Source organism: Equus caballus, chromosome 11, assembly GCF_041296265.1.
Source record: "Equus caballus isolate H_3958 breed thoroughbred chromosome 11, TB-T2T, whole genome shotgun sequence".
NCBI classification, from domain to species: Eukaryota; Metazoa; Chordata; class Mammalia; order Perissodactyla; family Equidae; genus Equus; species Equus caballus.
In genome coordinates this window covers 5,858,978-5,884,838 of record NC_091694.1, presented here as the reverse complement: position 1 = coordinate 5,884,838, position 25,861 = coordinate 5,858,978, and the positions used below count along the sequence as shown (strand labels likewise).

Sequence of the window (25,861 nt, the reverse complement as noted above, 5' to 3'; positions counted from 1 at the left end):
ATGAAGGGCGGATTTTCTCTCTTCCCCCTCCCTTCCCTCGGCCCCCAGGCCCTTTCCTCTCTCCAGGGAAATAAAGGCGTGTACCAGCTGTGGTTGGGAAGGGGCTGGGGCAGTGCCCAGGCCGCCCAGAGGGATGCTCCAACCAGAGGGACGCTACCTGAGTTGTTGCCCGCCAGCATCTGAGCGCTCTGAGGCCGCGAGGGCAGCTGGCCATTGTCACCAAGGGACTGCTGCCGGTGCACGTGGGGCCGGGGCTGCTTGGCCTTCTGCTTTGTGACCCCTGAGGCTGACAGGGCACAGTGAGGGAGGGCTCAGTTCTGAGACACTGAGCGAGAGCTCCATGGGGACACATGGGGATGGGGAGAAGGCCGCAGGGCTGCTGGCCACAGCCAGCTGGGGTCCTTCTCAGGCTGAATTCGTGGATGTGCCCCTTAGACTTCATTCATTCATGTCTGTCCGACAACCCACCCACCCACTCAGATTCCTCTGACGACCTACACACATCGGCCCTGTGCCACGTGCTGGCTGAGTTCTGACCCAGGTTTACACTTTGGGAGGGAAGGCAGCTGGAGAGGTGCGTACAGGGCGGTGACGCGGTGGGAAGTGACAGGCAGCACACTGCAGGAATGGCTAACTGACAGTGGGCCTTCCAGGGAATGAGGGATTCACTGAGCGGTGGGGGCTCAGGAGAGGGCATTCTGAGTTTTGAAAGTGTAGGAGTTGGCTGTGGTGATGCTAGGAACAGAGGCTGAGGCAGGAAAGCCAGCAGAAGCCGCATGCGGGGGAAGGTTGGCAAGAGACGCGGCCAGGACATCCTGGCTAATCGGCTGAGACTGGACGGCTGTCCTGCCTGCAAACATTGACCTGGGGCTTTTGGAGACCTGAATGTGTGGAGTCAGGGAGGGGAGAAGGGGAAGGCAGCCAGGGGCTGATGGTCCCAAGAAGTGCCTAACTTTCTGGGAGCTGGATGGAGCCTGTGGGACCCAAGCAAGGAGCCTGAGGAGCCTCTAGGGTGCTTGGACACTCACTGTCTTTGCTCAGGATGCTCGGTAGCCTGGTATCCATCCGTCCCTTGTAAATATGTCCATCCAGGCCCAAGATATCCACCTCTTTATGCTGTGGAGGTGGGCCAGTATCCATCACCATGTGGCGCTCAGAGCTTGCCCTCCACTCCTGCCTCCATGAGGGCCCGGGGCACAGAGTGCCATCCTCTCCTGACTCCCAATACCAAATGATGCTCAGAACCCTCCCAGGAGCAGCGGGGTGAAGGGAGGGCTGGAGGTGGGAGGGCCAGGAGGGTGGGTGGCCAGGATAGCATTCTTCCTCTGGGCAAAGGATAAGAACCTGAGGCTTTAACTAGGTCTAAGAAACCACCTCAAGGCAGAGGGCCAGATGAGGTGGCTTCTGGTGTTTTTTCCAGAATGACTTGAGACTCTGGGGTCATCTCAGGGCCCTCTCCCCTGTCCCCCCAGGCAGCGCCCCCAACCTTCATGGCAATCTGGATCTCGTCGGTGGGGTACAGGCCCTGGGCCAGGTGCTGCAGGCGGTTTCGGCGGTAGGGGTAGGTGCGGGTGTGGCTGCCCCCGCAGCGCCGAGGCACCGTTGAGTAGGTGTAATCGGCCGGATCGTGTACCCTGTGATGAAGACAGCGGAGTTACTGGGAGCAGTGACCTGGGACCCACCTGTGGTGGGGGCCGGCCAGAGGCAGCTCTTTTCAGGGGTCGCTGTGAGCCAGGAGCAAGGGAGGCCGAGGGACGGGCAGGTGAGTAGGCGGAGCAACCTTGCGCGGGGCATCCTGAGACCACTCTCTCTCACACTCACTCACGTATATACGTTCACATTGACACACGCACTCCCCCTGTCAGGGCTTTCCCCAGCATGCGGTGAGGCCTTCGCAGGGCCGTGGGGGGCAGAGCCGAGCCCCATGGCCAGGGCCCGGTCTGTGCCGTCCTACCGTTTGTAGCAGGGGGACCTGAGGCACTGGGCCTGCAGCAGCTCGCGGATCATCTGGCTGCTGGCCTTGACCGAGCCTCCAAAGTGGATCTGCACCTTCTCGATGTCCATCAGCATCTTGGAGTGCATGGTGCGCAGGCGCCCCACACTCCGCTCCATCTGCGCCAGGTCGCTCCGAGGGAAGGGAGCGCTGCCCAGCTTCAGGCTGCGGGCGCGGGCAGAGGCGGGGTGAGGGGTGAGGCAGCCGCACCGCCCGCCCGAGCCCTAGCTCAGACGAAACCCCGGCCCACTCCACCCCTTTATCTACCCCCCTTTAAGCAGGACCCTGTGTGGGCAGGAGCCCTTTCCACAGTACCCCAGGGCCCATGGCCAGACTCGCCGGGGAAGGTTTCCTGAGACGGGAAAGAAGCGCGGGAGAGCCAGATGGAGAGAAGCCGAGCGCCTCTAGCTACCGCTGGGGGCGCCAGGGCTGAAGTCGGCCTGGCCTCTCCCTGGCCCCGCACACCTAGCCCCGCACACCTGGAACCACTAGGCCTCCAGAGAGCACTTTGAAAACCATCCTTTCCGCTGAAGCCCCATCCTTAGGAGGTGGAAAGGCTGCAGGGAGGAGGGCAGGAGCCGAGGGAGTGTGAAACATGCCCCCCCCCCCCCCCACCGCCTTTATCCCCCCACATTCACTGAGCCAAGCCTCTCGCTGAGTGATGTCAGACCCCTCCCTTCCTCCCAGCCGGGGTTCCTGAGAGCGCGGAAGCATCTGGGGGGTGTGAGGTGGTGAAGAGGGACCCTCAGAGGGAACCGGCACCCTTGGCAACGTCCCACCCCGCTCCCAACAGGGACCCAGAGGCAGGTGATTCCTAGGGCTTCACTCTTCCTGCTCCGACGCTCATGCCCTGGGAAGGGCTGGGGCTACTCAGAAATCGCTCTAGTGCCCTGCCTGTCCCACCGGGAGGAGGAGCCCTCCCCACGCCCTCCAGTCTGCCGCTGCCTCCCCTGCAAAGCCGTGCGGGACTCCGCTGTCCGTACTTGCGGCTCTGCTGCCGGACCTGCTCCAGTTCAAAGACAGTGTAGGGGCGGATGGAACGGTGCCCGGGCAGGCCTGGGCACACAGGAGTCACAGGGATGATTCTGGGCAGAGGGAAGGGGAGGGTCAGAGTGTGAGGAATCCCGCCATGCAGATCCACCGCCCACTCCCCACATTCCACCTGCCTGAGGAGACTTCCCACCCAGGGCTGCAGGGAGAGCCCAAGGGTAGGAAGCAGTCCAGGTGTACAGGAATGGACCCATAGATGGGCGAGAAGGAAAGGACGAGAGTTGGAGGCAGGTAGGGAATGGAAGAGACACAGCCCTGCCGTGCCCACCCCCACTACGGCCACCAGCTGGGGTCGGCCTGGTGTGGGTACTCACTGCCCAGTCACAGGTGTCTCCAAGGGACGGTCACATGAGAGGCAGTGGAAATGTGCCAAGAGCTGCCTGTGAGGAATGGGATACACACGGAGGGTAAGTGCCCTGCCCACTGGGCCCAGGATGGGAGAGGTGGAGAACTCAGGAGGTCTTGGCCCGCTGCAGGCCAGGCAGGCTCCAAGCTCAGCTCACTAGGGTGGCAGGCCCCAGACCTCCGGAGGCAGAACCGGCCCTGCTCCCCAGGAGCACACCAGCTTCTAGACATGCCCGTTCCTGCACTCATCCAGCACCCACCTATCCTAACCCAAAGCCAGCAGGGTTCCAAAGGGCCCCTGAGGGGTGCCCTGTGTAAAGCTCGGGGGCCCTCTGGTGGCCAATAATGGAAATCCCAGGATTCTGCCCTGCCGCAGGCCAGGTCCCCACGTAGCCCCTCTCCCTGTCCCAATGGCTGAGCACGTAGCACACCCATGCCTGGAGAGCCTTACACTCCCTCCCCTCCCTTTCTCCGCTGTGATATGAACTGGCCTGAGCTAGAAGAGCTTTTCAAGCTCTAAAATTCTGTCACTCCAACTGTGGGACAGGCCTGGGCAGGATCAGCCGTTCCCCGGGAGCACGCTGTGTGCTGGCAGGAGCTGTTCATCTGGGGAGCCCCCAGTCCCCGACCTGCCCTCCCCCTGCAGAGCATGCCAACCTCCCCCGCTGTCTTTTGGGCCCCACCTCCGCATGGCGGCTGCCTCATCTGCCTGGTAGAGTGGGGAGCGCTCTTTGAGCTGCTGTCGCAAGGATTTCCACCGATCCTCCAGCAACTGCTTCACTGGATCCAGCTCCAGGCGGTCCAGCTGTGGGTGAGGGTGGCGGAAGTCAGCTGAGCTCTGACTAAGCAGGTGAGGGTCCCTGCAGCACCCAGGGAAGGTGGCATTGTCCCAATCCAGGGGGCCTTGGAGCTCCTTCTGCCCCCACCTTGGTGTCCATCTCTAGCAGGAGCTTGTCCAGCATCTTCTGCCAGTCCTGCTCCTGCCCACTCATCTTAGCCACCAGCTCCTGCATCATGTGGTTCAGCTGCTCTGTGGTGGCGTCAAACTGGACACGGCTCACTTTGGCTGCCAGGGCACTCTTGTCGGCTTTCTGCCCGGAGAGAGAGGAGGGGGCCTTCCAGATGGGAGAGGGACAGAGAGGGGCCCCACTCCCCTGAGGTGTGAACCCCTGTCACTGAGCCCATATTCCCCCCATGGGCTCCCCTCCACTCCTGGCCTTTTGAAGAATGCCCAGTGAGACCTCCTGGGACACAGGTGGTTCCTCTGGGCCCGGCCCTTACTGTGCCAATCTCCATCTCCAGGTTTTCCCTGTTAGCCTTTTCCTTCTCGAGTTTCTCTAGACCCTGGTACAACACCTGGGAGCCGGGGGAGCAGAGAATAAGGAGCAAGGAACTGAAGGGCTGGGGTGGGCGGCGGGGGTGGGGGGCAGCCTCGCCTTCTCCCCCACCACCCTGCGGGCTGCTCACATCGATGTCCTTCTGCTTCTGCCGATGGTCCTCGATGAGGTTGCTGGTGGTGATGTTGAGCTTCTCGCAGTCGCCCTGCACCTGCAGGATGGCACGCTGGACATGGCCCAGCAGCTCTTCATCCTGCGGCAGGAGGGACAAAGGCAGGCTCCTGAGGCTGCTGGGGCACCCCCCAGCGGGACTGCTGCCTCTGAGAAGTTGGCCCTTCAAATATCACCCCGCAGATAGGCCAACCTCAGACCCCATTCTGGCTCTCCTCAGTTGGCTCCACAACTTCCCGCCAACAGTGGGGAGACTCACTACCCTTTCCACGTGTCCACTCGAGGGACACAAGCTTCAGTCCCCCACCTCCCCAGGGGCTAGCCTTGAGGGACCATGGTTGGCCGGTGGGGGTGATCAGTAGAGGTCATCAGGCTCTGGAGTGGCGAGCTGCCCTGTGGCCCCTGAGAGATGGGGTGTGGCCTACAATCTCCTCACCTGCCTTTGACTGAATCTGAATTCCAGAGTCCAAGAGGCAGGACTCGGGGACTTGTGGCTCTCCCTGCCCCCACCAGCAAGCCTGCTCTTTGGAGGGGAATCGGGAAGGGGCATCCGGAAGACTGGTGTAGGGGGGTCAGTGAACCCTAAAGCTACACCAGTGTCCTTGAGGCACGTGAATGGCACTGCTCCACCCTTCAGCCAGCTGTGCAGTCCCACTCCATGGAGCCAGCTCTTCCCCATGGTCCCTTGTGCCCAAAGTTAGCTCTGCTGCTGCCTTTGCTGTGACCCTATGCAAGGACCAGGGACTTTTGTGGGACCACTAAAGGGCTCCACCACGGAAAACTGGCCCTTAGGTCCAAGCACTCTTTCGGTGGGGAGCTCTCTCAGCCCCTCGCCGCTCCGTGGGCCTCCGGGCTGTGGCTCCCCCTGTGGGGCACAGGCAGCTGCACCGGGGGGAAGCCAGCGGAATCACCTGGCTCTGGAGCTTGGTTTTCTTGGACGGCCGGGTGGTAGTCAGATTGTTGACCATGTCCTGGAGCTGCTCGTAGCGCCGCACCAGCGTGCTGACCTGATGGCTCAGGTCCAGGCTGCAGGCTGGGCAGGTGGCCTCAGGGTCAATCTGGCCCGGTGCCAAGGTTGTCAGGGTCTTGTGAGGCGCCATGCTCATGGACAGCAGCGTGGAAGACGAGGTCAGCATGCTCTCGATGATTGTCCTGAGCTTGTCTAACTGGGTGCAGGAGAGAAGGCAGGCGCAGAGCAGTGAGCGAGGCACGGCCATGTTCCACCCACGCTGTCACTGCTAGCAGCTGCTTCCTGCCCCTCGCCTGCCACGACCTGAGCAGTCGCCGCACCCTCCGTGCCCCGCAGAATGTGCGGCACGTGGGAGGCGCTCATCCACCTGTTAAATAGCAAACAGAGTTCTCAGGGAGTGTAGCACTAATGCTGAATGAAGCCCTTGCAGGAGGGAGCCTTCTGGACCTTTCTGCAGCCCGCCCAATGGCGCACTGCGAGAACATATCCCCTCCAGTCAGTCCTCGAGTGGTGATGTCCGTTAGTCAGTCTGCAGACACTGCTCCAGGGCCTGGGGATGTGACTCGTGCACACTCACGCACGCTCTGTCCCCATGCAGCACGTAAGCAACAATAAAAGAATGTAACAGGAGCTGCTGCCACTATGAGGCCTCTCGTGGTCTGGGCCAGACCAGCTCCTCCCAATGGCTCTCCTGCTCTTTTCTGTACCCCATGGTCCCAGTTTGTCACCAAAATGATTGGTCCTGGGTAGGCACCTGGTTCAAGGGCAACAGTCCCTAGACTGGCCAAAGCCCTGTGACGTGTCGCCTGGCTCAGAAAGGGGCTTGGCCAACCTAACCCCCTCTCTTAGAAGTGTGTGACTCTGCAGGGCCTGGGGCAGCCATTTGGACCATGTGTGAGAGGCAAGACAGCTGTTTGAGAGTAGACTGGAAGAGAGATGTGGGGGGTATTTCAGAGAGACAGATAAAGAAATGGACACAGAGGCACAGATACACACAAAAACAGACACAAAAAGACAGACAGGGAGTGGCCCGAACCAGACTGCCTCCTCGGCCTGGCTTTTTCCAGGCCCCTGTACATGTATGTACTCTCAACCCAGCTCCCTTCTGCCTGCTCTCACGAGACTGTGCTGCTTGTAACCAGGAGAGCTGACACGCTTCTGAAGAGGCCGAGAGAGCATGTCCAAGGGCCCCCGGGATAAAGAGGGCAGGTGAGTTCTCTCTAGAAGAGAGGAAGTCACCTCCCCAAATATGGGCATCTCAGTGGAGTCACGAATAAGTGGCAGCCCTCCGGGTAGACAAGGTTGAGAAGGACATTCCAGGAAGAGAAGCAGCAGGAGAAAGCAGCGGTGTGTGAAGAGAAAGGCAGGAGGCCGCGGTGGTGGGAGGGGAGTGTGGAAGGCGGTGCCCCGAAGAGGCTGCGACAGGAGGCCGGGTGTGCCCAGCAGGGAGCTGCTCCTCTCTGAAGTGTGGCCCTGGGGAAGCCCTGGCGGTTGCTAAGGTCAGACCTGAGCTTTGGAATGACAGGTGACTCTCACGCACTCTGCTGCTCCTCAAGCCCCACACGGGACAGTCAGATCTGGGGTCATGAAATGGTACACACCACTATTCTGGCAAACTTGGGAGCCAGCCCAGAATGGGGCCTCTAGCACAAAAGGGCTGTTGACATGAGCCCCCTGCACTCAGTGGCTTTTCCTATCTGTTTCTTCTACGAGCACTCAGAGGGCCACTCCTGGTCCAGACACTCCTTACTGAAAACATTCTGGGGTGACCAAGGAAAGCATTACTTAAGATTTAAAGGCGGGCACTTCTACTCACAAGGGAGTGGAAAGACAACCCGCAGAATGGGAGAAAATATTTGCAAATCATATATCAGCTAACCGTCTAGTATGCAGAATATTAAGGAACTCTTACAACTCAACAATAAAAAGACAAATAACCCAATTTTAAAGTGGACAAAGGATTTGAATAGACATCAAATTCCAAAGATATACAAATGGCCAATAATCACATGATAAAACGTTCAACATCATTAGTCATTAGGGAATGCAAACCAAAACTGTAATGAGATGCCACTTCACACCCATTAGGACGGCTATAATTAAAAAACAAAAAAGGAAAATAAGTGTTGGTAAGGATGTGGAGAAATCGAAACCCTTGTACATTACCAGTGGGGACGTAAAGGGTGCAGCCACTTGGAAAACAGTTTGGCAGACCCTCAAATGGTTAAACAGAGTTACCATGTGACCCAGCAATTCACTCAGAGGCATATAACCAAGAGAAATGGAAACATATGTCTACACGAAAACCAGTACATGAATGTGCATAACAGCATTATTCATATTATACAAAAGATAGAGACAACCCGAATGTCCTTCAACCAATGAATGGATAAATAAACTGTTGTCTAGCCACAAAATGGAACATCATTCAGCCATAACAAGGAATGAAGTGCATGCTAAAATATGGATGAACCTTGAAAACATTGTGCTAAAGTGAAAGAAGCCAGATACGAAAGGCCACGTGTTGTATGATTCCACATACGTGAAATGTCCAGATTAGGTGAATCCTGAGAGACAGAAGGTAGATTGGCCGCTGCCAGAGGCTAGTGGGTTGGAGGGATGGGGAGTGACTGCTAATAGGTACAGGCTTCCTTTTCAGGGTGATGAAATGTTTTGGAATTAGATCATGGTCGTGGCTGCACAACTGTGTAAATGTACTAAGAACTACCTAGTTCTCTTTAAAAGGAGGAGTTTCATGATATGTGAATTATATAATTAAAAAAGATAGAGAAAAAGATTTCAAGGCTGCTAGGCTGGCCTGAAAGGGGTGCCCTTCCCTGCTAGAGGGGACACACCTGACCGTGTACCTGCAGCCTCAGAGCTGGTTTTGGATCAGAAGGGGCTGAACCCTCGATAAGTCACCCCCTCCCCCACACACACAGAGGGGTGGCCGGAGGGCACGGCGGCCCTCACTGTCAACAGCCGACTCTGAGAAGGGCTCTGGTCCCTGCGGCTGACGAGCGTGGAATCCTCACCTGATTCTGCAGGTAAAGGGACGCTTCGGAGACTGAATTTTCCATGCTGACCTTGCCCTGCTCTTGGCTCTCCCTCAGCTCAGCCAGCTCCTTCTCGATGTCAGCCACGGTGACTCTGCGTGCACAAGAGATGGCCTGGCCCCACCGCCGGCCCAGGGGCCGGGGCCCACCAGCGTTGAACCCCAGCCATGAGGGATGAGGAGGATGCAGACCAGGCTCTTTCTCCCGCCTCCAGCAGGCTGTCTAGAGAGTCGAAGGCCTGGCCTGTCCCGGAGGTGGGTGTCCAGCATCCTGGCCTGGGAGGCTTCTAGCAGGTGAGAGCTAACACTGCAAAGTGACCTCTGAGGGGCTCTAGCAAGCGCTCTCCTCCAGCCTCCAGCTGGGGACAGAGTCTAAGAAACTTTTTTTTTTTTTTTTTGGCTCTTCCAAGCCCTGGCACTGAGCTGTTTTAAGAACCTGGGAAACTTCTACCAGCAACTTGAACTAGATTTGGGCAACCTGAACAGCAGGCATGATCCAGGTGAAAGACAGTGGTCAGTTCAGAGCACAAGTGAACCAAAGCTGCCATCACCTTCTCGACTGAGAATAAGCGACGCCAGGACACAAGCTCCACGTGGCAAGGGCATTTTACCTGAGGATGCCCAGCTGCATGGTCAGCTGGCCAGTTTTCATGTCCTTTCCTATTTCTTGCTCCGCATCGCCCTCCACGACCTTTTGCATCTTGTCCAGCTACAAACCCAATGGAAGAGGGGGTGAGGCACGCTTGAGTTGTCTGTTTTCCGAACATGCCTCTGCAGCCTGAGCAAGGCCCTCCCCTATTCCAGAATCCTAATCCAACCCTCTGACCAAAAACAAGATCCCTCCCTGACATCCATCCCTCCCATGGTATAGACAGACGGCAGGAAGAGAACGATGAAGACCCAGTAGCCTCTTGCCATGACCACTGGCCCCAGACAGTCCCACAGACTTGAGTCCAAGGCTGTCCCAGGGACAGTGGGTTTTACTGGAAACAGCTACAGGCCATAAAGGAGCAAAGGCCTCCTTATTGGCCCAGCTGAATCTTAACAGCTTTCAGAGTTGGGTTTTAGACCCAAGAATTGAACACCATGATACCTGAAGTACATTTTCTGTCTGACAAGATTGAAAAGATCCAGTGAGAGAAGAATGTAAGTGAAAGGACTGTGGAACATGACAACACAACTGAAGGAGGGCTGGCTCTCCAAGGCAAGGAGGCGGGTCTCTTCCTCACCTTTGCTTTTTCCTGCCGAATTTCTTTGGTCAAGGTCTTCAAAGTCTTCAGCTGCTCCTGCAGGTCAGGGGGTATGGTCTTTTTGACTATGGAAAATGGAGGCCTTCCAGTCAGAAGGGTTAGATTCCCCGTGGGCTCCCAATCCCCATTTCCAGCCCCCAGTGAAGCCGCCCCAGGGAGCAAGAGGACACAGCACTAATCCCGCTTTTCCTGGTGACTGGGGCAGAGGGGACGGGAAGAAGGGAGAGATGAATGTCCTTAGCCCATGAAAAAGCCACCTCATGTTTAATATCCCACACGGCTTTGGGACCACTGACCCACAATTTCTCCCTAAATCTAAACTCGCTCTTGTTCTCTGGGCCTAGAGTTGTGAATGGGCAAAGGTTAAGTTTAATTCTTCAACATTCTTTCTCCCGCCCACTGGCCAACTCTGTTGTTTTCCCTGCCCCAGCATTTTTCCTGAGGCATCCAGAGAGTCTGACAAAGGCAGAAGAACCTGCCCCATTCCTCTCCTGAGGCTCCTTCGCTCCTCTGGATTTAATTGTATCCTTCGGACCCTGAAGGGGACGGGAGGACCCAGAATGCCTAAGAATGGACAAGCTATTTTCAGGGACTCAGGAAGAGGCCCAGCTGCCAGGAGTTGAGGCCAGGCGGAGAAAAGGATGAAATCAACTTAGAACGAAGATAGTGGCCTCTCCTCTGCGCAAGCAGCACCCACCCATCAGGGCGAGCAGGTACTGGATCTTTTCCAAGTCAGTTTGGCCAGCTTCCTGCTCATCCAGATCCTTCATGTTCTCCTTTAGCTCTACATAGAGGCCGATGAGCTCCCCCATCAGACGAAATGTTTCCACTGCCATAGGGAAGCTGGGAGCCAGTTTATCCAGTGACTCACGTCTCTCACTCTGGACGTCAATCTTTTCTGATGAGACTTGGTCGAGATAGTTAAGGGAGGTTTCCCTCCTGAAAAAGGTGGCATCTTGGGTAGGGGTCGTCTGGGTAGAAACTCCCAGTTGGTTTGAAGCATATGTTTGATTTGGATCCGCATCTACCTGGACATAACGATCTACACCCTGGGAGACTGGGGTGGAGTAGGCATGGTCACGTTGATCTGGGCCAGGAGATACCAAATGCTGTTGATCCAGGCGTGCAGATCTCACACCTGTGCTTAATGGTGCTGGGCTAGGCTGGTCTGTGCCAGGATGCATTACACCATGCTGGTAAGTTTCTGGTGGTACCAAACCCTCTTGGTCTATACCTGGCAATGCCAAATCTTGATTGGCTGGTAGTGGTGACACTTGGCCATGTTGAGTTCTGCCAGGAGGTACCACACTATGCTGATATGGGCGTGGTGATATAAAATTTCGAGAATCTGCACGGAATGTTGGAAAGCGACGAAGCTCTGTGCCTAGTGGTATCAAGCCTTGTTGATCTGTACCAGGTTGCCTCAAACCACGCTGATCTAATCCAGGCTGCACAAAACCATGTGGATATGCACCAGCCTGGACCAAACTATGAGGATAGGCACCAGGCTGAACCAAACCATGAGGATAGACACCAGATGGGACCAAACCACGTGGATAGGCACCAGGCTGTACCAAACCAGGCAGATATGCACCAGGCTGTACTGGACCAGGTGGATATATATCAGGTGAAACCAAGCCAGGCGTATATATGCTAGGCTTTAAAAAGCCACGTGGATCTGTGCCAGGCTGTACCAAACCACGCTGATCCACTCCAGGTTGCACAAAACCAAGGTGACGTGCACTAGGTTGGACCAAACCAGGCTGACCTGCGCCAGGCTGCGCCAAACCAGCCTGACCTGCGCCAGGCTGGGCCAAACCAGGCTGACCTGCGCCAGGCTGCGCCAAACCAGGCTGACCTGCGCCAGGCTGCGCCAAACCAGGCTGACCTGAGCCAGGCTGCGCCAAACCAGGCTGACCTGCGCCAGGCTGCGCCAAACCAGCCTGACCTGCGCCAGGCTGCGCCAAACCAGGCTGACCTGCCCCAGGCTGCGCCAAACCAGCCTGGCCTGCGCCAGGCTGCGCCAAACCAGGCTGGCCTGCCCCAGGCTGCGCCAAACCAGGCTGGCCTGCCCCAGGCTGCGCCAAACCAGGCTGACCTGCCCCAGGCTGCGCCAAACCAGGCTGGCCTGCGCCAGGCTGCGCCAAACCAGGCTGGCCTGCCCCAGGCTGCGCCAAACCAGGCTGACCTGCGCCAGGCTGCGCCAAACCAGGCTGACCTGCCCCAGGCTGCGCCAAACCAGCCTGACCTGCGCCAGGCTGCGCCAAACCAGGCTGACCTGCGCCAGGCTGCGCCAAACCAGGCTGACCTGCCCCAGGCTGCGCCAAACCAGCCTGACCTGCGCCAGGCTGCGCCAAACCAGGCTGACCTGAGCCCGGTTGGACCAAACCAGGCTGATCTGTAGCTGGTTGGACCAAACCACCCTGATCTGTGCCAGGCTGCACTGAACCAGGCTGACCTGCACCTGGTTGTACCAAGCCACGCTGCTCCATTCCAGTTTGGACCAAACCATGCTGACCTGCACCAGGTTGCAGCAAATCAGGCTGACCTTTCTCAGGCTGCACCAAACCATGCTGATCCATTCCAGGTTGGACCAAACCCCACTGATCCATTCCAGGTTGGACCAGACCACGCTGATACATTCCAGGCTGCACTAAACCAGGCTGACCTACCCCAGGTTGGACCATACCCTGCTGATCCATTCCAGGCTGCACCAAACCAGGCCAACCTACCCCAGGTTGGACCAGACCACGCTGATCCATTCCAGGCTGCACCAAACCAGGCTGACCTACCCCAGGTTGGACCAGACCACGCTGATCCATTCCAGGCTGCACCAAACCAGGCCGAGCTACCCCAGGTTGGACCAGACCACGCTGATCCATTCCAGGCTGCACCAAACCAGGCCGAGCTACCCCAGGTTGGGCCAGACCACGCTGATCCATTCCAGGCTGTACCAAACCAGGCCGACCTACCCCAGGTTGGACTAGACCATGCTGATCCATTCCAGGCTGCGCCAAACCAGGCTGCGCCAAACCAGGCTGACCTACCCCAGGTTGGACTAGACCAGGCTGATCCATTCCAGGTTGCACCAAACCAGGCTGATCTGTGCTAGGTTGTGCCAAACTAGGTAGATATGCATGAGGTTGCATCAAACCAGGCTGATCTGTTCCATGTTGGGCCAAGCCAGGCTGATCTGCACCAGGTTGGACCAAACCAGGTAGATATGTACCAGGTTGTGCCCAACCAGGTGGATAAGCACTCTGATCTACAACAGGCTGGACCACACCAGGCTGACCTGCTGCAGGCTGGACCACACTATGCTGACCTACGCCAGGCTGGACCACACCAGGCTGACGTGCACTAGGCTGGACCACACCAGGTTGACCTGCTCCAGGCTGGACCAAAGCAGGCCGACCTGCTCCAGGCTGGACTACACCAGGCTGACGTGCACCAGGCTGGACCAAAGCAGGCTGACCTGCTCTAGGTTGGACCACACGAGGCTGACCTACGCCAGGCTGACGTGCGCCAGGCTGGACCACACCAGGCTGACGTGTGCCAGGCTGGACCACACCAGGCTGACCTGCTCCAGGCTGGACCATACCAGGCTGACCTATGCCAGGCTGGACCACAGCATGCCGACCTGCTCCAGGCTGGACCACACCAGGCTGACCTGCGCCAGGCTGGACCACACCAGGCTGACCTGCGCCAGGCTGGACCACACCAGGCTGACCTGCTCCAGGCTGGACCATACCTGGCTGACCTACACCAGGCTGGACCACACCAGGCTGACCTGCTCCAGGCTGGACCATACCTGGCTGACCTACGCCAGGCTGGACCAAAGCAGGCTGACCTGCGCCAGGCTGGACTACACCAGGCTGACCTGCTCCAGCCTGGACCAAAGCAGGCTGACTTGCTCCAGGTTGTATGAAGCCAGACGTTTCCAAACTTGGATGTACAAAAGCTTGCTGATCTGCAGCAACTTGCATCAAACCAGGTGATACCAAACCACGCTCATCTCTAAGAGGTGGAACCAATCCATGTTGATCCATGCTAGGCAGTCCCAATCCTTGCTGATCCATGCTAAATATTACAGATCCATGCTGATCCATTCCAAGAGGTACCAATCCATGCTGATCCATGCCAAGTGGTCCCATTACATTCTCATCCATGCCAGGCTGTTCTACACCACGTTGGTCTGTGCCAGGAAGTATCATACCCTGCTGATATGTGCTAAGTGGAACCATACTAGGCTGATCTGTCCTGGGTAGTTCCAATCTTTGCTGGTCTCTGCCAGGTACCATTGGTGGCATCACACCAAGCTGACCCGTGCTGTGGGGTACTATGCCATGTGGATGATAAGTGCTAGGATGTAGCAATGCAAGCTGATTCATGTCTGGTGTTTCTAATGGTCCTAAGTCATGCTGATCTAGCCTTGGATAGATTTGACCCTGGCTAATGTACACTCCCCCATGCTGATCTGGGTACACCTGAGGATGCCAGTCTCTGGCAGAGGTAGCTGGGGGTAAGTCCTGTTGAAATGGGGCAGGGTGTGCATCTCGTTCATCTCTTCTTGGATGTGCCAAGCTGTGCTGCTCTCTAGCCCTGCGACGATCTGACTCTACTCTGAACTGAGACACAGCGGGGTGATAGGGTTTTGCCAGGCCAGCTTCATCACGGGCCCTTGGGTGCTGTTCTCCACCAGGAAACACAGCAGGAGAGGGACGTCTGCTTCGTTCTCTGCTACTCATCCCTTCAGAGGGGTATGTTGTGCCACTGGTTGCCGATAAAGGCTGACTTGGGCCAAAACCACTAGCAGATTCCAGAGGCTGGTCAGCGGTTGAATGCTTGGTGGAGCCTCCGGTTGAAGTCGCGTCGCTCGATGTTAAGGAAGCCTGCCCTTTGCGCTTGGGAAGTCCTATTGTTGAGTCTGAGCCCTGGTTGAAGAGGAAGAAAGAAATCAGCAACAATAAGTAAAAAATACTCACTATAAGACTCGGAGGGCAGGAAATCTCGGACATCTGACTAGGATTATTTAGGGCTCTTGGAGAAAGATAACTTCTAGGACCCAAAACTAAGTTGGGCCCAAGACAGACTTTGACATTCTTGAAGGAGAGGTCTCTATATTTTTGAGAATCTGCACGTTTTCAAATGACACCACAATATGTAATTTCCCTCATAAAAGACGGGGAAAACTGCAAAATACAAGTGACGCACTCCACTTCTCACTGAGTCTACAAAGGACACGGGTATTTAATAGGTTTAAAATCTAAAGTCTGCCCCATCATTGGCCCATTGCTGATGATAAAAGTGTACACTGCAGGGCAAGTAAACCACACATTTAAAATGGAAATGCAGAAACCCTGGACCCAGAAATTCCATAGATAGGAATTTTCTCTATGGACTCTCACAACAGGAAGCCAAGGTATATGTACAAAGACAGAGTCTGTGGCATTGTTTATAAACTAGATTATCAATAGAGGACTCATATTTATGGCACACCCAGTCTGTAGAATATTAAGAATCTTTTAAAAAAAGAATGATGACTACTTCCATTTCCAGCCCAAATGGAGTAACAGGGCCTGGATTTACCCTCCTGTGTGTAACAACCAGAAACCAGAATCCAAAAGCAACAATAACTATGAAACAGTGGTTTCTAGACACTGGATATCAGCTAATGAAGGCTAGCAACCCTTGAAAAATGGGGAGGCAAACTATGTGAGCGCCTCAGCTTACCCCTCGATACAGGCTCCAGGCTGCAGGGCGGGGAGCGGGCCTGAAGTGGGCCCAGCAGACTCCCTGAGTTGAGGAGACAGAGCTGAGCATTCAGGGCTACCGAGGCAAGAAGAGCTCACAGGACAGACTACCAGAAAGAAAGGAGATGCGCACAGAGATGACTCAACGGATCTGAGAGGGGCCCCCTCGGGCAGTCAGCACAGAAATGATCAGCGCACACATGTGAGGAAACCACGCAAGGCTGGGAGAAGAACCATCTGCAAAGCTGGAGGGAATAGTGCCCAGACTCTCACGGAGCTGGGAACAGTGCCTGTTTCTACCAGCCAGTTTGGAAAAGAAATCTCATAATTAAGCGGGCGGAGTACTCAGAAAGGTGTTGCCTCAGAAGTGGAGAATGATCAGCCCTACACTGAACACTGCTATGGTCCCACTGAGAAAACAGCTCAAAAAAAAAAAAAAAATACAGTAGAAGAAACAAAAAAGAAATTAAAATGGCACCCTAGAATATATTAATTTAACACAAGAGACGACAATAGGGGAATGGAAGAGAAAAGACTTAAGACGTATAGAGAATAAATAGCAAAATGGAAGATGTAAACCCTACTTTATCAATAATTAAACACTTCAGTCAGAAGACAAAGATTGGCAGGAGGGATTTAAAAACACGATCCAGGAGGCCCCAGTCGCCCTGGCCCTGGCCCTGGCCCTGGCCGTGGACTGGGTGGCCATGGGCAAGGAGGGCGCACTAGCCAGCCCCAGTGTGTATCCTGGTGGCAGAGATGGTACTGGCCCAGTACATATTCACCTTGAAATGGAAGATGGGAGAAGACCAAATCATCGAGGTGCCTGTATCCAGGCCCTACATCTCTGGATATTGCTTACCACTTCAATCAACTAAAAGACAAGAACAACAAAATTCTGCTGGGAAACTCCCAAGACTTAAGAATGGCAGATGGAGTAGCAAATGTTGAACGCATTCTGGAAACTGGATATCTAAATGATAGACTGGATGAGTTTTTAGAAAAGTATATGGGCTCTTATGATACTGTTTTTGTAAAAGATGAATCATTGGAGATAGCCAACTCTGTCTTACAGAAGATTCTATAAACAAGCATTCTTCAAGACGACCTATCTCCTGTGGGTGCAATTGATGCAAGAACTTCTCATCTGTTCATCCTGCTGAAAGACTTTTATAATACATTCCAGCTCTTGAAGTTTTCCCTTTATTTTCCTGAAGTATTTTCAGACACATTGACTCCATCAACTGGAAGCTTCTTTTTCTCCACCTCTCTCAATACACTTCTCACCATATTTTTTAACCAATTAAAAAAAAATCTGAAGCCAAAATTTGAAAAACAGCTTCCTACTTCTCCAAAGTAAATTTTTTAGTTTATGTTATCACAAAGTTTTTGAAGAATATTTCCATGCTGGCAAAGTTTGTAGACGTTTAAAAAGAAGTTTTATGAAATGGGGAAATGATGTGCATGATTTTAAGTATTGCCCTTTCGTCATCTGGGTGAATAACGCTGATGGTATAACCATCTCCTGAAATTGTGTTATGTGTGGTTATTTCATTTTGCGAAAATCAATGTTTATCAGAAAATATTGGCACTTGGTATTTGAAAAACTGATGGCATCCACATGTCATTAATCACTGCAAAATATTCTATATTAAAGCACTGATAATAAATATTAAATGAAAACCTAAAAAACACCCAACCAGCTCACACATGATCCAACTTTATGCTGCCTACAAGAGACACATGTTAGAGTCAAGAAACAAATAGCTAGAAAGTAAAAGGATAGAAAAATTATAGCATGCAAACAGTAACCAAAGGAGAGCTGGAGCGCCCATACTAATACCAGACAAAATGGACTTTAAGACAAAACCGTTACTAGGAGCAAGGACGTTTTATACGGATAAAAGAGTAAATTCATCAGGAAGACATAATTTTAAAAATGTATATGAACCTAGCAACAGAGCCTAACATACATGAAGAAAACCTTACAGAACTAAAGGGAGAAATAGACAATTCAACGGTAATAGCTGCAGACTTCAATACCCTGTCTTCGATAAGGAATAGAACAAAGAGGCAGAAGGTCAACAGAAAATAGAAGGTTTGAGCAACATTATAAGCCACCCAGACCAGCAGACATCTATAGGCTACTCCACCCAACAATGGCACAGCACGCATTCTTCTCATGTGCACACGGGACACTTTCTACAACAGACCATAGGTATTTAGAAAGCAAACAAAAACAGAGGAAAAGCAAAGATGTTTTCAAACTTACAAAAGCTGAGATAATTCATCCACAGCAGACTCACACTACGAGAAATGTCAAATGAAATCCTTCAGGCAGGGAGAAAACGACACCCGATGGAAACCTGGATCTACACAAAGGAATAAATTGTAACTATATGGATGAATATATGAGATGTTTTTCTCATTGTCCAAATTTCTTTAAAAGATAATTGACCAAACAAAAGTAAGAACAATGTATTGTAGGGTTTACAACAAATATGAAAAAAGTAAAATGCATGACAACAATAGCGTAAAGCAGGAGTTGGCAAACGATGGCCCGTGCGCCAAATTCAGCCCACCATCTGTTTCTGTAAATGAAATTTTACTGGAACACAGGCACACCCATTCATACATGAATTGTTTATGGTTGCTTTCACACGATAACAGCAGAGTTGAGTAATTGTGACAAAGACTATATGACCCACAAAACCCAAAATATTTACTGGCTCCTTCAGAAAAAGTTTGTTTGACCACAGAATAAAGGTCCCTGGAAATATACTATTGTAAAGTTGTTATACTATTTGTGAAGTGGTGTAATATCACTTAAAGGCAGACTGTGATAAGCTAAAGAGGTGTAAACCTATAAACCCTAAAACAACTACTAAAATAACAAAGAGTTATAGCTAATAAGCCAACAAAGGAGGTAAAAAAAAAATCACGCAAATAATACAAAACAGGCAGAAAAAGAGGGAACAAAGAACAGATGGGACAAATAGAACACTAATAGCAAGGTGATAGTCTCAACCCTAACTATATCAATAATCACATTAAATGTAAATGATCTAAACATGCTGATTAAAAGACAGAGATTGTTAGATTGGTTAAAAAGGCAAGACCCAACTATATGCTGCTTACAACAAACTTTATATAGAGAGACACAAATAGGTTAAAACTAAAAAGAATGGACAAAGATATACCATGCTCACACTCATAAAAGAAAAAAAAGCTGAAACTGCTATATTAATATCAAAGTAGATTTCACAACTAAGAATATTACTAGGGATAAAAAGGTCATTTCTTAATATAAAGAAGTCAGTTCATCAAGAGGACATAACAATCCTGAATGTTTACGCACCTAATGACAGAGCTTCAAAATGAAGCAACACCTGCGACAACTGCAAGGAGAAACGGGCAAATCCACGATCACAGTTGTTCACTTCAATAACCCTCTTAGTAATCGACAGAAGTGGGCAGAAAATCAGCAAGGATGTCGTATTCATTTCCTGGAGCTGCCATAACGAAGTACCACAAACTGGGTGATTTAAACAACAGAAATTTATTGTCTCACAGTTCGGGAAGCTAGAAGTCTGAACTCAAAGTGTTGGCAGGGTTAGTTCCTTCTGAGGCTGTGAGGGAGAATATGTTCCGTGCTCTCTCCTAGCTTCTGGTAGCCTTGGGCATGCTTGACTTGTAGCTGGTATCCTCCCTGTGTCTCCACGTCCTCTTCTCTCCGTATGTCTGCCTCTCTGTGCAAATTTCCCTTTCTTACAAGAACACAGTCGTTTTGAATTAGGGCCCATCCTAATGACCTCATCTTCAATTGATCATCTGCAAAGACCCTATTTCCAAATAAAGTCACATTCACAGGTACTGGCAGTTAGGATCTCAACATCTTTCGGGAGAGTGGTGTGCAGGAGGCACACAGTTTAACCCTAGTAGAGATAGTAAACTTGAACAACACTGCCAAACTCACTGCCTTTTACAGAACCATTCACCCAACCACAGCAGAAGACACATTGTTCTCAAGGGCACAGAAAACATTTACCAAGAGAGACAATATTCTGGGCCATAAAATAGGCAAATTTAAAAGGATTCAAGTTGTACAGATTATATTCTCTGACCACAGTGGAATTAAGTTAGGAATCAGTGACAGAAAGATCCCTGGAAAATCCCCAAGTATTTAGAAACAAAATAACACACTTCTAAATAAGTCATGGATTATAGATGAAATCAAAAGGGATATAGAAAGTATTTCGAACTATAAACCAGAATTTGTGGGATGCTGCTAAAGCAATACTGAGGGATGTATTTATAGCACTAAATGCTGATATTAGAATAGAAGAAAGGTCTGAAATCAATGGCCTCAGCTTGCACCTTAAGAAACTAGCAAAAGAAGAACAAATTAAACCCAAAGTAAGCAGAAGAAAGGAAATAATAAAGATCAGAGCAGAAAGCAATGGACAGAAAACAACAGAGAAAATCAATGAAACCAAAAGCCAGTTATTTAAGTAGATTAAGATAATGGATAAACCTCTAGACAGGCTGACCAGGAACACAAGAGAAAAGACACAAATTACGAACACCAGGAATGTCATCAGGGAAACGCAAATTGAAACAAGACACCACTACACACCTATTAGAATGGCCAAAATCTGGAACACTGACAACGCCAAATGCTGACGAGGACGTGGAGCAACAGGAGCTCTCATTCACCGCCAGTGAGAATGCAAAATGGTGCAGTCACTTTCGAAGACAGTTTGCCATCTTCTGAGAAAACTGAGCATACTCTTCTCATATGATCCAGCAATCACAGGCCTTGGTATTTACCCAAAGGAGCCAAAAACTTATGTCCACTTCAAAACCTGCACACAAATGCTCATACCAGCTTTATTCATAACTGGCCAAACTTGAAAGCAACTGAGGTGTCCTTCAGTAGGTAAATGAATAAACAAATTGCGGCCCAGCCAGACAAGGGAATATTATTCAGCACTGAAAAGAAATGAGCTATCAAGCCACGGAAGGACATAGTGGAAACTTAAATGCATATTACCAAGTGAAAGAAGCCAGTCTGAAAAGACTACAGACTGTGTGATTCCAACTCTATCACATTCTGGAAAAGGCAAAACTAGGGAGACAGTAAAAAGATCAGTGGTGGCCAGGGGTTAGGGGGAGGGAGGAGTAAATAGGCAAAGCACAGATGATTTTTAGGGCAATGAAACGACTCTGTGTGATGATACTATAGCGGTGGACCCATGCCATTACACATTTGTCCAAACCCATAGATTGGCCAACACTGGAGTGAACGCATAGACAAGCTATGGGTGATAATGATGTGTCCATGTAGGCTCATCAGTTGTAACAAATGTACCGCTCTGGTGGGGGATGTGGATAGAGGGGGCAGGCGATAAATGGGAAATCTCTATCCCTTCCTCTCAATTTCGCTGTGAACCTAAAACTGCTCTTTAAAAAGTCTATTTTAAAAAAATAAAAATAAAAATCAATTTTAAATGTGGGAGAAAAACAAAACCCCATGGCTCTCCATAAGCCCGAGCTAGTAGTCGCCCTACTGCCGTCTCTTTTAGGTATATCTGACCCCGACCAGAGGCTGTACTATGATCCTCATCACGTCATCTTTAGTCAGGATCCAACTTCAGGCAATGATAATCTTAAAGGTCACCTGCAGCTTGGTCCAAATCTATTGACTGGCATCGGATAAGCTGCAAATGCACCAGCTCTTGTTAGGAGACTGCCTGGCATCCCCCTGGTGGTGGTGGGCTCTGCCCAGGCACTAGGAGACCATAAAATCTTAGCAAAGCAATTCCCTACCATTGACGAGGAACTTACAAAATTCCAAGAAGCATTAGAGATTTACAACATCTTAGGACCTCACCTGGTCAGAGCTTGGGGCTTCTGAGGTCAGAAGCCGCCTCACTGGAGGGGCCTAATGGCCCTCCCATAACTCCAGCTCTGGGACTACTCTCAGTGATGCGCCAAGTCATTTAACAAGAATTCTATTTCTACTGCTATGTAACAAATTGCCACAAACATAGCCACCCAAAACAACATGAGTTTATTGTCCCACAGTTTCTGTGAGTCAGGAGTCCAGACGCATCTTTGCTGGGTTCTCTATCAGGGCCACACAGCCTGCAGTCTGGGCCAGGCTGTGGCCTCCTCTGAGGCTCAGGGCTGTCTTCCAGGCTCATTCAGGCTGTTGCCAGAATTCAGTTCCTCCTGGTGGGAGGACTGAGGCTCCCGTTTTCTTGTGGGCTGTTGGCCGAGGGTCACCCTAGAGTCACTAGGTCAGCTCCTAGAGGCTGCTCTCAATCTCGGCCTCATGGTCTCCTGCTTAGGGGCCATGCAGAGACAAGCAAGAGAGCATCTCTTAGATACCCTCCTTAGAAGGGCTTACTTGACTGGGTCACGGCCACCCAGAATAATCTCCTTTTTAATTAACTCAAAGTCAATTTACTAGCAACCTAATCCGGGAGAGACATCCCATCCCGTCCGCAGGTTCTGCCCACACCTGGGGAGGGGATCAAACTGTGTCTACACCAGGGGCAGGAAGCTTGGGAGCCATCTTAGTTCTGCCTATCACCTGTGCCCTAGAAAGGCCAACTGGGCTAAAAATCAATCACTACAAACAAAATAGAGGAGACAAGGAAGCTAATGCCATGGCAAGATTTTGAAAGCAAGTCTTAAAAAGACACCCAACGTGTTGCCAATGTCAGAAAACCACTCTTGGAAGCATTGGCTGTGGACTTCGTGCCCAGGTTACCGCCCAATGTTCAGAAACAAGAATATCAGAAAATGGCAGAAAAACCTCAGGTAAACCTGCAGGATGAGCCAATCATTCATGAATTGCCTCAAGAGGAAAAAGTGACTGTGTTTTGAGTTTCCTCGGGCTGCTGTTACAAAGTACCACAAACTCAGTGGCTTAAAACAACCCAAATTTGTTATCTCCCAGCCTGGGAGGTCAGAATTCAAAAGCAGTTTCGCTGGGCGAAAGACAAGGTGATGGCAGGGCTGGTTCCTTGTGAACTGGCGGCTCTGAGGGGAGAATTCATGTCCTTGTCTTTTTTTACCTTCTAACAGTTGCTGGCATCCCTTGGCTTGTGGCCACATTGCTCCAATCTCTGCCTCTGTGGTCACATCAGCTTCTGTTCAGGCCTAGAATCTCTTTCTGTCTCCCTCTTATTGTGGCCTTTGTGATTACATCTTTGGGCCCACCCAGACAATCCAGAGTAATCTTCCATCTCAAGTTCCTTCACTTCATGACACCTGCAAAGTCCCTTTTGCCATATAAATTAACATTCCCAGGTTCCTGTGATTAGGGCAAGGATATTTTGGCGGCCAGTATTCAGCTTACTACAGACACTAAAATCAAAGTTCTGGTTTCACAGAACAAACACTTCAAAATCCTAGAAAGATGGACAGAACAGCTACAAAGGTGGGGGTGGGGGTGGAATGGGGTCTTAGAAAAGTTGTTAGTTTTCATTAATGGCATTAGATTAGACCCACGTCATTCTTGAGGATGATAGGAACTGGAAACAATGCATGCCGATGTTGACCTCCTCACACAAACCATGCTTAAGACTCATCTTCTAGATTTCTAAATCACCAAACTAGAACCACACAGCCTCTTTCTTGTTGGGAAAACCTGGAGACCAGCCCTCTGTTCCTTTGTCCTTTACACCCTGCACCCCCAAGCCAAGAATTTTGGAGTCAAAGATGCTAGTCGCTCTATGTTAAGACAACTTCTCAACTCTCTACACTTTCCAAGATCATCAATATCGTAGGACTTTCTAACCAAAATGTGCCTCGTGCTGTCTCTCTCCACATTTCAGTAAGCCCAGGACAGCATCCTTTTAAGATACCATTATTTTATGAACCAGTGGGAAAAGGAAATCACTGCCAATTAATTATAAAATGCCATCAACTCTAAGACACATCCTGATTTCAGAGATGCTAAAATGTGGGGGGAAATGTGTATCTTTGAAGCAATGGGTTAATTTTGAGTCAAAATGCACTTCTTTTAAGCCCCTACTTCTTTGCTGACCTGAAGAATGAGGGTGTGCAACCACTCCCCTCTGGAAGGGTGGATCCGGCGCTCCCTCTAGAACGGGCGCTTTCGTCCTGACTGCCTTGACTGAGCTCGCCAGCCCACCACCTGCTATTTCCATGACCTCAGGACATTACAGAATTCTTATTTCTGCTTCTCTGTGGACACGCCACGAGGTTAGACTGATCTATTTTGCCCAGTTAGTTGAAATCAGATTCCATCTTGTGAAGCCCCTCCCCAAATCGCTCCACTATTCTCGGGTCCCAAAGCTGAGGACACCCAAACAGTGAGCACAACCTCACGGTCGTCACCTGCCTCTCCCTCGAGAGACACCTCCAAATAAGAGTTTTATTTTTTGCTTTCTACTTTATTTAGCCTGTTGGGCCACAAAGCTTCAGAAAAACTGTTGTTTACCTCGGATGTGCTATTTATGCCAGAGAACATCTGTGCTCGAGGTCCACGGACCCAGTTAGACGGTCACTAGAAGCCTCTTCCGTTGTCAAACGCCTGTCAGGACGTTGGCTGGAAATTCAGATCCATGACCTTGATCACAGGGAAGTGAGGAAGCCTTACTCACTCCCTCAGGCAAGTTTGACTAGAGCGCTAGGGTCGGGTCTTCCTGGCTATGATAAGCCTCTCGTTCTTTGTTACGGTTAGCAGAAGTAGGAGGAGGAGGAGAGGTGGGGAGAATGAAGAAGAGGAAGAAGTATCATTGTCTTCACTTTGGGTATATGAACAAAGCTGTAAAGAGTCGCCCCGTTGCCCCTTAGACTACGCCCTTGGGAACAAGTGGTCTGTGTTCTTCGCACACTCGCGCCCTGGAACAGGCATCTTCCGCTCTGATTCTGAGCTCCTTTAACTGTAGCTGCTACACGTACAGTTGCAGCTTCTTCCTGAAAATCAAAATACAACTCCCTTCTCACGTCTGATTCTCCAAATATGGACGTTTACTCCTCTGTGCTGATCACATGCCCCCTACTCACGGCCCTGCCTTCAGCCCTGGCTCTCAACTGTGCGCAGGCAGACGGTGCGCCTCACAATCGCCCTTGAGGTAACACCTGTCTGCCAAAACCCACAATTGACCTTAAAAATGCCTACTTTAGAAACCCTGACATCCTCTTTGTGTTAAAGGCTCCCAACACCAACACAAGAAAAATGGGTCTCAAGTGTGTTGTACTTTCTAAGCCTGAGACAGTGAACTCCCCACTGCTGTCATCACAGGCGGTGCAGCAGCCGAGCTTGTGGCCACCACAGCTTGTTCTCTTCTCAAAAGTCTTTTCATATTTATATTGATCCTCATTTGCTTCTGGAGTTGTTCATGATTATGAGCAATTGTCAAAACCCTGGCCCTGTCTTAGCGCTGGAGAAGTAAAAGGGTCTCAAGGGGCTCGTGTCGATGCTTGCTTACATGTCTTGCAGGTCCTCTGCTGCAAACCCAAGAAAATGTGTTGTTTGCTCAAAACATATGATAGCAGTATGTGTAAAAAGCTTGGTTTTTAAAAAAAAAACAGCCAAAGCAATGGCCACCTTTTTCTAGGCTGCTCTTTTTGTTTGCAGGCTCCTCTTCCAGCCTTTTCTTTTTTTTTTTTTGAGGAAGATTAGCCCTGAGTTAACATCTGCCGCCAATCCTCCTCTTTTTGCTGAGGAAGACTGGCCCTGAGCTAACATCCGTGCCCATCTTCCTCTACTTTATATGTGGGACGCCTGCCACAGCATGGCTTTTGCCAAGTGGTGCCATGTGTACACGCAGGATCTGGACCACAAACCCCGGGCCATGGAAGCGGAACGTGCGCCCTTAACCGCTGTGCCACCAGGCCGGCCTCCCAACCCTTTCTGATGCTACTTTTCCTCTGAAGAGGCCAAGAATTCAGAAAG

At 51.4% G+C, this 25,861-nt stretch overlaps 1 protein-coding gene across 7 annotated transcripts in view; it reads right to left on the bottom strand.

Annotated features, from left to right (window-relative positions):
• Positions 1-25,861, bottom strand: part of QRICH2 (glutamine rich 2) — a 32,021-nt gene that overhangs the window by 1,577 nt on the left and 4,583 nt on the right. For 2 of the 7 annotated variants that reach the window (XM_023651975.2, XM_070226850.1), the window contains 15 exons: positions 10,869-15,105; positions 10,151-10,236; positions 9,533-9,630; positions 8,902-9,016; positions 5,808-6,062; positions 4,856-4,978; positions 4,670-4,744; positions 4,315-4,479; positions 4,072-4,193; positions 3,358-3,423; positions 2,977-3,078; positions 1,955-2,158; positions 1,487-1,634; positions 1,029-1,116; positions 158-286 (listed from right to left, as the gene is read on the bottom strand). In XM_023651975.2, the coding sequence (XP_023507743.2) occupies positions 158-286; positions 1,029-1,116; positions 1,487-1,634; positions 1,955-2,158; positions 2,977-3,078; positions 3,358-3,423; positions 4,072-4,193; positions 4,315-4,479; positions 4,670-4,744; positions 4,856-4,978; positions 5,808-6,062; positions 8,902-9,016; positions 9,533-9,630; positions 10,151-10,236; positions 10,869-15,105 (6,013 nt within the window). The remainder of the gene's footprint in view (positions 1-157; positions 287-1,028; positions 1,117-1,486; positions 1,635-1,954; positions 2,159-2,976; positions 3,079-3,357; positions 3,424-4,071; positions 4,194-4,314; positions 4,480-4,669; positions 4,745-4,855; positions 4,979-5,807; positions 6,063-8,901; positions 9,017-9,532; positions 9,631-10,150; positions 10,237-10,868; positions 15,106-25,861) is intronic. The other 5 variants (XM_070226852.1, XM_070226854.1, XM_070226853.1 and 2 more) reach the window with 5 other exon arrangements.